The sequence below is a fragment of the Rattus norvegicus genome, chromosome 3 (assembly GCF_021556685.1).
Source record: "Rattus norvegicus strain SHRSP/BbbUtx chromosome 3, alternate assembly SHRSP_T2T, whole genome shotgun sequence".
Classification (NCBI taxonomy): Eukaryota; Metazoa; Chordata; class Mammalia; order Rodentia; family Muridae; genus Rattus; species Rattus norvegicus.
The window spans coordinates 7,782,150-7,794,424 of record NC_141536.1 but is presented as its reverse complement, the minus strand read 5'-3'; the positions used below and the strand labels follow the sequence as shown (position 1 = coordinate 7,794,424).

Genomic DNA, 12,275 nt, shown 5'->3' with positions numbered 1-12,275 from the left:
CGGGGAAGGCTGCACAGTGAGGGGCTTTTGGGCTAAGGGAACTTTTTCCCTCTAGAGGAGGAGTCCCTGAGATTACTCCTGCCTGGGCTCAGCCTCTACACCTCCCACCCCAATCAGTGGGTGACTTCTCTGTCCAATTCACTCCTGTCTTGTTTTCTGGAGGGTTCAAGCCTCTGTCCTGTGTCCTCTGTACGGATGTGGAGAACAAAGCCCTACCCTCAGAATTGTTGGGAGTAGTCCATGGGTTCTGTGGACCGAGTAGGTGACAGGGGTTCTCATGCCCGGCTAGGGTTAGGATCACTCTGCCCTACCTCCAAACCAGGATCCGAATCCGGAGACACCTCCCTACCCCAAGTCCTTCTGGGAGGAATGTTCTAGCTAAGGAGAGTGTCTTAAGCAGGGTACTGCCCTTCCCTTCCCTTGTCCGAGGCTGGGAGCAGGTTGCTAGACAGGGGTGAGGTGGCATCTGGCATTTAATTGACCACAGTGTTCCCCCAACAGATGTGCCTCATCCAGGCTGCCCCACGTTGAGTCTAAGACCCACCCACCACAGCACCCACCATGTCTCAGATGCTGCACATCGAGATCCCCAACTTTGGGAACACAGTGCTCGGCTGCCTCAATGAACAGCGCCTGTTAGGCCTCTACTGTGATGTGTCCATCGTGGTCAAAGGCCAGGCCTTCAAGGCCCACCGTGCAGTCCTGGCCGCCAGCAGCCTGTATTTCCGAGACCTCTTCAGTGGTAATAGCAAGAGTGCGTTTGAGCTGCCGGGCACGGTGCCGCCCGCCTGCTTCCAGCAGATTCTGTCCTTCTGCTACACAGGTAAGCTTACCATGGCGGCCAGTGAGCAGCTCGTGGTCATGTACACAGCCGGCTTCCTGCAGATCCAGCATATCGTGGAGCGGGGCACAGATCTCATGTTCAAAGTGAGCTCACCCCATTGTGACTCGCAGACCGCCATGATCGAAGATGCCAGCTCAGAGCCCCAAAGTCCCTGCAACCAACTGCAACCGGCCACTGCTGCCTATGCCACCTCTCCTTCTGTGCCCATCCCGCTTCTGACCCGTGTAAAGCACGAAGCTATGGAGATGCCACCGGCCACTGGCCCAGGCCTGGCTTCCAAACGCCCACTGGATACGGGCCCTCGAGATGGTGTGGCGGTAGCTACAGGTGCTGCAGGGACACCCGGCACAGCCCCTCTGAAGCTGCCTCGAGTCTCCTACTATGGTGTTCCGAGCCTGGCCACTCTCATCCCCAGCATCCAGCAGGTACCCTATCCCCAGGGGGAGCGGACCAGTCCTGGGGCCAGCAGCCTGCCCACCACTGACAGCCCCACCTCCTACCACAACGAGGATGAGGATGACGATGAAGCCTACGATACCATGGTGGAGGAGCAGTATGGCCAGATGTACATTAAAGCCACAGGAAACTATGCAGGTAACACACGGCAGGGCTTGGCACACGCCAGCCTTGCAGACAGCATTCAGAGAACATGTGCAGAGTGGGACTTTATGATGATTGCAGCCTGGTGTGGAAGGTCAGTCACTGTGCTGCAGGCAAGGCGTGTGGTCTGGAGGAGTTGGGCAGGAGCCCAGACCCTGCGAGTGGGGTCCGACACTAGTCTGTCAGAGTTGTAACAGGATGGTGCAGAGTTTCTGCCTGACAGCGAACAAATGAAGAAGCTGGGGGCTCTAGTGGCCCAGGAGGCCCTTTAGCGTTTAATGACTCTTACACTTTTGTATAAGTATTTCCGAATGGGGCTCAGGGCCTCCTGGGTCTGGGTAGATAGCTTCTGTTTCCTTTTCATGAGGAGAACTGGAGCTGGTTTTCTCCTGATAGCAAGATACAGTGCTAGCCGCTACATTGGGCAGGGTGAGCAGACCCACTACAGTGAACCCATCAGGGTATATGGCCTACTCCTGCTGACCACCAGTTAAGAGGCCAGGGAAGGACCCAAGACCCCTTTGTTCCTGGGACCCCAAGGCTTGGAGGTTTCTGTAATACAGAGCCTATTAATAGTGTCCTTTCCTACTATGTTGATGGCTGTGCACAGCTCTGATACGAGGTTGGGGCAGAGTCCGTGTGAGCTGAGGGCAGGGGATGGTCGCCGGAATTCCACAGAGCCAGGAAGGGATCCAATCTCTACTCATCCCTCAAGACCATCCTTGCACATCCCCTACGCCCCCAGTGCCCTTGGCTCTGGCTCCCTGGGTGGAAGAGTGGGAGCAGGGCAACGTGTACCCAGTACTATGTGTGTTGAACTTGCCCGCTCACTGTCGGTGCTTGGGTAGTCTGTCTCCCTAGCCTTGCCGACACAGGGACAGCCCAGCTGCTTCAACAGGTTTCCTGAGGAGCCCGTCCGAGCCAGTGGCTTCGGAAGGTTTTGCAGGGTTGGCATGTATAGGGTGGGAACAGGAGGCCAGGCAGCTCTCACCCACTCTTGGTCAGGCTAGTTGAGTACTTCAGCTCTCTTGGTTCATAGATGGTTCTGAGTTTTAGGGGCTGTGGGACAGGGACCTTTCCAGGGGTGTTCTGTGGAGCCTTGGGTGTCAGGAGGGAATCCGGTTTGACCCATTTTGTGGTGGTGAGGTGTACTGGAGCACGGACAGGCTATGGGGCTGGCCCTGCTCTGTTGGCCCCTGTGCACAGTCTAGCTTTACTTGTCTTTCTCTTCAGCACGCCTGTAAGTGGGGCAGAGAAGGGGGTGCACAATTTCTTGGTTAAAATCTAGGTTATTTGGTGGCGACGCTGGCTGTGCTTGGGATGGGAGTCATGGGATGAGCAGGTAGAGGGATGGCCCTGACCCTGGAGCTGCAGGCTCCCTGTGTCTGGCTTTGACTGGGGGGATAGCCTAACACCTACCACCTGGGCAGGTGGCCCATTGCTCAGACAAGATGTCTAAGTCTGAACCGATGGACTCTGGATCATTCTCAGGTGCCTCCCTCTGGCTTCAGTTTCCCACCCCGAGTGCCACTCAGGGACTGACTGTCTGCTGTGTGTCCTGAGGTGTAATGGTGGCTAGGATCCCCCTCACCTGTAGGAACTGTTTCCAGGGTGCTTTGCTGTACCTCTCTGAAAGCAGGCGTGCTGATCTGCCCTGTAATTCTAGCACTCGGGAGGTGAAGGCCGAAGGTTCAGAACTTCAAGGTCATTGGCTACATAGGGAATTGGAGGCCAGCCTGGGACACACTAGACCCCATCTTAACCTCCTCCCTAAATAATGCGGCACCCTTGTAACCCAGCCCTCTGTGTCTCGAGCCATTTTAGTCCCCTCCCTCTGGCTGCTGCTCTGAGCTTAGATGTCAGGCATTGCTGTTAGAAGCAAGGCCCTTGAGCTCTGTGGCGGGACACAGCCCCGCCTTCCGGAGGCTTGACCAGCTCAGTTTACACAACAGGATGCCCATCTCCACTTCCTGCCCACCCCATCTATCTCAGCCTACACCGGGTAGCCCTTCTAGTGCCCAAGACTCTGCAGCACGGTAACAGGCAGAGATGGGCTCCTACCCTGAGGTGCTGCCAACCTGGGAACTACATGTTGTCATAGAGAACTCTGAGGGAGGACAGGCAGGTGTCCAGCGTCACTCCCTTTGGGCTGCTGGTGAGCCCTCTCCAGGAGTGAAGCACACACATACATATTCTGGAGCCACTGTTCCCCAAGCCAGAGAGATTGTCAGTGTCCAACACTTCAAGAGCAGGAGGATGGTGCCCCAGTCCTGGATCCCAAGCCTCTTCCCCTCTCCTCCCTTACCCCGACCCCATCCTTCACTGGCCCAGGAAGCTTATCTGAGCTCTCAGAGCTCCTGGCTGGGTTGTGTTGTGTCCACACAGCTAGCACTCAGGAGCCGGGAGCTGCCTTGGTCCCAGCAGCAGGCCCAGTGGTGTAGTGTGGGATCTGGGCTACAGAGACCAAGGACCTCTCTCTGGTTCTGTTCCCCAGGCAAATCTGGCCTCCCAGTCCCTTAGAGGCAGACACGTTGCTGCTTCACTTTCTGGGGATCATGAGTAGTTACTGAGCTGTGGTTGGTGTCAAGGGAGGTCATGCCACCTTAAGTAGGTTCCTCTGGTAGGACAGGCTGGGGCTTAGGTTGTAAACCCAAAAGGGCATGGAAGTGACCAATACCAGGAGGCCTCCCTGTCCTGTCCCACAAGAACCTGACCCAGGCCATGGAGCTCACCGTGTTCTGCCTTTCCCGATGCTTCAGCGTTGATGGCAAGCCCAGCTCTTCTTTCCCCGGGAAGACCCTTAGTTGTTCTGTCAGCTCCCACCCCCTGTACGTCTGAGTTAACCCTGCCTGCTTTATGCCATCTCCCCTCTAAGGTACCCACTACTGGGTTCTGCCCATTCTCCTGACTCTGTTCTTTGAGACAGGAGAACTGGTATCCATTTCTGCGGGCCACCGTGTGAGGGCTGCCCAAATTTAGGGGAAGTGGGGTTACTCCCAGAGCACTCACCCGCTATCTCCACTTGACGTGGATGTATGCCATTTGGGAGTTGTACCAGCACATAGTGGCATGACTGACTGTCCTGACTCCACCTTCCAAAAGAGATCCCCAAGGTGGTCCTTGGTGTTTGCAAGGGGGAGGGGTAGAAGATTGCTACTGTAGTTGTGTGGGGCACTGAGTCCTGTGTGGGGCACTGAGACCTGTGTGGTCATTTGGTCCTTCAGCCATGCCATACCTGAGCTCACTGGGCTGCCTAGGCTTGCCCAGAGCCAGTGTAGCCAGGGAGGCTCCTGTCTGTAGCTAGTCCTGCTCCCAGCCTCCCGGTTTTCCTAGCACAGTGCAGTTTATGGTAAGACTCTCCTGTATGGCTGGCATGGTGCTCCTTAGAGGGTATTCCTGCCACATCTCCCCATGAGTAGAGAGAGGGGCTGGATTAGGGCGCCGAGTCTGTAGGATAATCCCCTCCCCCAGCACCCCAGTCATGTGCCACTCTTAGCCTGGGCAGGGGACATATAGTCAGAACCCAGCTTGTCTCATAGAGCGGCCCAACAGGAGTGTTTTTTACCCCTGGTTTTTACCCCTGTGTAGACCCCGAGAAGAAGTCAGTGTTGGTGGGGCGCTGCTGGCTGCTGCAGTCGGACCTTCTTCCTTCTAAAGGGCAATGTGTTGCAGTCGGGACTAACGGGAAGGCAGTGCTGGCCTCGTAGGTTATACAAGCCCTGGCCTTGGTTCCCAGTTTACTCTTGAACCCTAAGATTTCCACTCCAGGCAGTGGCTGGCCTAGGCTTCTGGCCTAGGGGGCTATAGATGTAAACCACCGTGTTCATCATCTTAAGCCAGGCTTTTATTTTCATTTTTATTATTTTAATTGTTAAAAAACGACGTGCATCCATCTGTGTGTTTTTCTGTGTGGGTCTGTGCACATTAGCCCAAAGAGGCCAGAGGCATTCAGTCAGTATCCAGCGCACGCCCGTGTGTGTGTGTGTGTGTGTGTGTATGTGTGTGTGTGCGTGCACATGTGTGTGCATGTGTGTGTATGTGTGAGTGTGTGTGCGTGTATGCACATGTGTGTATGTGTGTGCACGTGTGTGCATGTGTGTGTATGTGTGTGTGCACGAGTGTGTGTATGTGTGAGTGTGTGCATGTGTGCACGTGTGTGTACATGTGTGTATGTGTGTGCACGTGTGTGCATGTGTGTGTATGTGTGTGTGTGCACGAGTGTGTATGTGTGAGTGTGTGTGCGTGTGTGCACGTGTGTGTACATGTGTGTATGTGTGTGCACGTGTGTGCATGTGTGTGTATGTGTGTGTGTGCACGAGTGTGTATGTGTGAGTGTGTGTGCGTGTGTGCACGTGTGTGTATTGTGAGTGTGCATGTGTGTGTGCATGTGTGTGTGTGCACGAGTGTGTGTGTGAGAGTGTGTGTGCGTGTGTGCACGTGTGTGTACATGTGTGTGTGCACGTGTGTGTATTGTGAGTGTGTATGTGAGTGTGCACATGTGTGTATGAACCACCTGCGTACCTAGTACCCACAGAAATCAGAACAGAGCACTGGATCCCCTGGAGGTAGAGGTAAAGATGGTTGTGAGCCACCATGTGGACTTGGACCTGGGATCTTAACTGCAGAGCCATCTCTCAGCCTCTCATCCAGTTTTTTTTTGTTTGTTTGTTTGTTTTGTTTTTTTTATTTTAAAGAGTGCTGAAGAGTTCCTGCTCTAATTTATAAACAAGTTCTTTTTGGATATACGTATAAAAATGCTTTCTCTAGCTCATTCAGTGTCTCTGCTATCATGGTGTATATTGCAAAGACAAAGAGTAAAATGTTTTGTTGAATACCAATGTTTGACTTGTTTTTGAGACAGGGCCTCTCAGTCCACGGTTGGCCTTGGGTTTATTGTAGTCTTGCCTCAGCCTCCCCTGTGCTAGGGTTTCAGGCCCGAGTCGGGCTTGATGAGATTCTGTCTGCCTGACGCAGAGCTTGGTATGAATTTATTCTTCATATTCAGATCACCGGTCCCCCTTGGGGGAGGCCTGAGGGAAGAGTTTGTTTTTTTGGTGTGGATGTTTGAAATTGTACTGAATTCACACCTGAGAGGGGGCCTGTTCAGGAGTTCTGTTTCTGTCAAATTCCCCACTGGCCGAGTAACTGTACTTTTAAATAAGTCACCACCTCAGGGGTGTGAAGCCCTTTCTGTTTTCCAATTCAAACATGTTTTTGCCACCCTAACCATTATTGGTGTCCGTAGGACTCAGCCATAGAGCACAGTGGGCAGGGCCAATCTCTGAGCCACTGGAGCTCCTTCCAGCGTGGCTTCTGCTCACCGTGCCACGCACGTGGCAGTTCTACTGAGGTGGAACCAGTGGACTGTATCCATTGCTCCTGAGAGCATTGCAGCTCAGTGGTTTGGGATCATTCCCAATCAGGTAGCCATCACCCCGTCAACTTCAGAATGTGGTTCTCGCTGCCCACCAGGCCTCGCCAGCCCTGGCAGCTCCCGCCCAGTCTAGTGTCCAGACTTCAGTGACCAGCATTTGACAGTAAGAATCATTATTACCAAAGAACGGATAGATGCTTTATTTTTTTCTTGCCGAGTAAGATTCTGAGGCGGTGTCACCCTTTCTCTGGAAGTCCGGAGCTCACGGGTGCTTGGTGCCAGCTCACAGAGGCTGTGAGCAGGAAGTGTGTCTGCCCGCCCAAGCAGGCTCTTGTCCTCCTGTGTTCGGCACAGACCTAGGGGTTGGTTCGAGTCACTGTTTTCGTGTTATACTGCTTGTGATCTTATTTTCATTACTATGCAGTCTTGTTTGTTGGCTCGAACCTACCACCTTGTGCTTCAAGTCCTGGGCCCTCCAGAGTTCTCTGGAATGTTGCTTCCCCCTGCCTGCCATATGGGAGCAGCATTTCACTGCCTCCTTCCAACTTCGGGGATCATCCCACCTTCCCTCAGCCCCAGACAGGGTTTTCTATTAGTAGCCGTTCTTATCTTGAACTGTCCCTGATTTGTTGTGACATGACTGCACCTTCCAAGTGCCATTGTTTGCAGTTCTCTAGAGAAAGCTCGTGCGTTCACGAAAGATCTGTGTCCTTGTGTTTTCATCTGTTTGTCCATTAGGCCGAGTGTCTGATTGTCTGAGACAGAGTCTCCTTTTGTAGCCCTGCCTAGCCTGTAACTCACGATGTAGACCAGGCTGGCCTCATACTCACAAAGATCCCACTGCTGGAGCTAAAGAAGTGTCACCTGCCTGATTCAGCAGCAGGGAAATGCTGGCCCTGTGTTTCTTACCCCCACTGCTTTTTAGTTTTGTTCTTTTTTGTTTGTTTTTTGTTTCCTTGTATTTTTTTTATTGAGATATGGGGACTTACTTGTGTAGCTCTGGCTATCCTAGAATTCCCCAAATAAACCAGGCAGGCTATGAAGTCACAGAGCTCCTCCTACATGTGCTTCCTGAGTGCTGGATCACCACACCAGCCATATTGATTTACTTTATTTGTGTGTGTGTGTGTGTGTGTGTGTGTGTGTGTGTGTGTGTGTGTGTGTTCGTTTCCTGTTCTCGCACATCCGCAAGAGCATGCACGCGCATACCCACAAGCATGGATCTGAGTGCACTGAGCTGTCGTGTCCCCTGGAGCTGGAGTTAGAGGTGGCCGTGATCCTGTAAGTGATGTGGGTGCTGGGAACTAGACTCAGGTACTCTGAAAGAGAATAAGCACTCTTGACCACGAAGATGTCCCTCCAGCCTCCTCCTCTGTTGTTTTGAGAAAGTTTTTATCAGTTTGGCGATATTTCCTGCTTAAAGTCTGGATGGGAGTGTGTCACTCGAGCCTCCTGTTTGTTGCTCTTAATTGTGGGAAGACTTTAAATTCTCGGTTTATTTTAACTGCCAATATTACTACCAATTACAATTTCCTTTAATTCCCTTAGATGTGGCACCGTCGAGATCCCCCCCTCTCATTTTGCTTCTGTCATGGTAATTTGTGTACTTCATGGAACTTACCATCTCTGAAGTCTAATTTGATGGTAATAGGCCCAATGCAGCCCCTCCCTCTCCTCCCCAAGGCCTCAGTCACTCAGGGAAGGCAGTGCTCCCCCACCACAGCTCCAGCTGTCTGAACAGTAGCAGCCTGATGGCCCCTCACCCACGTCAACGCTCCCATCTGAAGCGCACTTCTGTACATGGCGGCTGGCTGACCCAGCCTTCTGTGGCTGAAGTACGGGCCCCAGGCCACCGTCATGCTGCAGCCGCTAGGTCTTGTTTCTTGTGCTCCTTGCTTTTCCCCCCTTAGCTGGACGGTTCTTGCTGCTGTTGGCTCAGCGTGTGTGTGCAGCTCCAGGCTGGCATCTGTGTGCTCTGCCCTTCTGCACACTCCCGTCCTCCCTGCATCCTCCACGTGCTGCTGTGGTCGCAGCCTTTCTCTCCTTTCTCTGAGCAGTAAGTCATGAGATAGGCTATTATTTTTACCTTAAATGGCTGGTTATCATTTGTCCTCCCCCTCTTTGCTAACTTTTGGCGTTTGCATGAGTAAGAGCTACTTCTTGGGATACAGCTCTCTAAAGATAAGCCGATATCAGGAGTCCAGGAAACCCATCCACAGTGGAAACTCGCAGTGGAGATGCAGCCTGATACCCCTTCTCCACCAGCCCCCTCAAGGGCATCTCTTTCCTTTCGTCTCTTGGCAACCGTGGCCTGTTTTGTGTCATATAAATGGGGATCCTAAGCAGCCTGTGCCTTTAGAGCCTCACACAGCTGAGGCTCAGTCAAGTGGTGTCTCTTGCGGTTCAGCTTGTGCCGTTAGAACCGTGCATGGTCGAGGTTCAGTCACGTGCTGCGTGTTAGACGTTTGTTCTTTTTATGGCCAAGCCAATCACCTCCCATTGCACTAGACCCTCATTGGTGAGTACACTGCCCGGTAAATGGCATCTCAGTTTTGGGCAAGTGGATATCGGCGTGTTTGCCCAGGTGTTTCCTCTTATCCTCGTCCTTGGGCTGTAACACCACTTCCCTTCTGCTGGAGAATTGCTCTCGATGGTTCTCAGAGTTCAGCCAGTGATGAGTCCTGGAAAATCAGACAATTACCCGTAGCCTGCTTCTTCAAAGCTTCTACCTTGCTGAGCATAGCAGTGCATGCATTTAATCCCAGCACTTGGGGGCGACGGTAGGAGGATCTCTGTGAGTTTGAGGCTAGCCAGGTCTACATAGTGAGTTCCAGAATAGGCAGGGCTCTGTACAGAGACCCTGTCAATAAAGAGATAAATAAGAAAAGTAAGAATTATATGCCACCCATTTATAGTCTTCAGATGTGTTTTCTATGTGTAGCTGTCGTGCCTTTGCTTTTGAAAGCTGCTTTCGCTGGAGGTGTATGCCAGCCTGGCTGTACCTGGCTTTGGTACTTCTTGTCTTGTACAGTGTGGTAAGTCTTAGCCATGCTGCCCGCTCCTCTCTCTTGGCCGCTGTCCGCTTCTCGAATGCACTCCAGTGCACTGCGCTGGTCCCACAGTCTCTGCTTGTTTATTTATGAACTCTTTGGATTTTTTTTTCCTTCTCTAGCCTTTAGGTAAGCTAACTTACTCATGCCCCCGGAGTCCCTTCTGCAGCTCCATCTTGTCTTCTGTTTCTAGTGCTGGTCATGCTTATCGTGGGCAGTTAAACCCGTGTCTGAGAGTGTCAGCATCCTGCCGCTCCTGGGTCAGCTCTCAGTAGTTGATTTTTCTTCTTTCTGTGCTTCTCCACATCTTTTACTTGGGAAGTAGATTCTGGCGTTGCCAGTGCAGAGTGTCTGCTGTCTGCTGAGTCTCTCCAGGGCTGTCATTTTTCCCACACTCAGGCATCCTCCTTAGACATATTTAAATGTTTTGTCCCACTTTTTGTTGTTGTACAGAGCATCATCCTGGGACTCACTATGTAGCTCAGGCTAGCCCCAAACTTTCTATGCAGGCGAGCGTCCAGCCTTCACCTCCTAAGTGCTTGGAATTGCAGGCATGCACCACCATCCCAGCTCTTCAGACACATGTTACAAATCTCTGCTCTTCAAGTTCTCCCTCCTCCTTTTTCTCACTCTCTTTTCTTCTTCGTTTCCAGTGTTGGGATCTCACACATGCTAAGCAAGCACTTTTCCATCGAGGTGTACTCAAAGTTAGTTAATTTCAAAATCACAGCTTCTACACACTATTTGAAGAGCTCTCTCCCATCCTCTCATGATTGTAAAGAATGAAACCACTTTAATTTGAAGTCATTTTAAACTCACCTAAAAGTTGCTAAGCAGAGTTCAAAGCTGCATCCCTAGTGTGTCTCGTGGTCTCGGCCACGGCTTGCCACGTATGTAGCTTGTCCTTTTAGCTTCACCTGTAGTTTCCCAAAGCTGCGGATGCCATGCCTCACACCCCACATGCTCTTACAGTCACCACATCCACCCAGTGTTCCAGCCCCCAGCTCTGATCTGATCTGCAGCCCTCCGACATTCTCATTTCCAGTTACTCATGGCGGGTACTTTCGTCCAGGCTTCACTGTCTGCCGAGCTCGGTTCCTTTGGTAGAGCATCCTCCAGAAGGGTCCCTGCTCTGGGTGCCTGCCTTCACTTCTGTTGTAGTGAGACAAGGATTCCAGTACATATTTGGCTCAGTACAGGTGCCGCTGCCAAGGGTGGGTTTGGAGCTGCTCTCTGGCGAGCCCCCCCACCCCCCCCCGTGAGGTCACCGCCCCCGGCCCGCCCCCGCCCCGCCCCCTCCGTGAGGTCACCGCCCCCTTGAGGGCATGGCCGTCCTGTGTAGGCTCCTCCCTCTCTGTGGCAGTGCTGGAGATGGATGCCTCTCAGTGTTGCAGGAGTGCCCCGTCATCCATCGTCCCACCGACATTGCCCGCTGATTTATTCTCATCCTTCAGCTGTTGCTGTGATGCATTTACCTTGTTTTTTAAAGAGCTTTCCCCTACTGGCTTAATCAGCAAAAGCAATCCAGGTTCCCCCACCCTTCCTGTTGGCTACTCCTGAATAAGTTTTTTTTTTTTTTTTTTTTTTTTTGGTTCTTTTTTTCGGAGCTGGGGACCGAACCCAGGGCCTTGCGCTTCCTAGGTAAGCGCTCTACCACTGAGCTAAATCCCCAGCCCGAATAAGTTGTTTTTAATTTTCAGTGGGGACCTCCTGTCTATTTTAGTTTTCCTTTCCTCTCCCCTCTTCCCTTCCTCTTTTCTTCTCTACCCTCTCCCTTCCCCCAGTCTTTCCTTCTTGTAACAGGTGGTATGCCACTGAGCCGTGCTCAGGGATGTTTAGGGAAGCTGATCTCAGGGCTGGGTTTATTTATTACTGAATCCTCCCCACCCCCCCCCTCTCTCTCTCTCTTTCTCTCTCGGCAGGGTCTCACCATGTACCATGTAGCCTTGAGAGCAATCAGAGCAGCCTGGGAATATAGTGAGACCCTGGTGGAGGGGTCGGAGAAGAACCACCAAATGGCGAATTGGAGCAGTTGTCTCCAACACTGACCGTCTGTCATGTCCTCATCTGATGATGATATCTGCTCACTCGCTCCCTCTCCCTACCCCCTTCTCCTGGAACTCATTCCGTAGATCAGGATGGCCTCAATTTTACAGAAATCTACCTGCCTCTGCCTCCTGAGTCCTGGGATTTAAAGGTCAACAAGCCTGGTCACCAAGTTACTCCCCCAACCCCCACCCCTTGGAGACAGGGTTTCTCTGTAGCCCTGGCTGTCCTCAGATCACTATGGCTGGCCTGGAACCTAGAGCTCCACCTGCCTCTCCCCCTCATCCCTGATACCCCACCACCACCACCACATGCTGGGATTAAAGGTTCTCCCTACCACACTGCCTGGCTTCCAGTTACC

At 52.5% G+C, this 12,275-nt stretch overlaps 1 protein-coding gene across 4 annotated transcripts in view; it reads left to right on the top strand.

The window, feature by feature from the left end:
- The window catches only part of Nacc2 (NACC family member 2), a 66,440-nt gene that overhangs the window by 32,094 nt on the left and 22,071 nt on the right, over window positions 1-12,275 (top strand). For all 4 annotated transcript variants that reach the window (XM_087651281.1, XM_087651282.1, XM_087651283.1 and 1 more), the window contains 1 exon segment: window positions 502-1,438. In XM_087651281.1, the coding sequence (XP_087507407.1) occupies window positions 562-1,438 (877 nt within the window). In that variant the 5' untranslated portion in view covers window positions 502-561.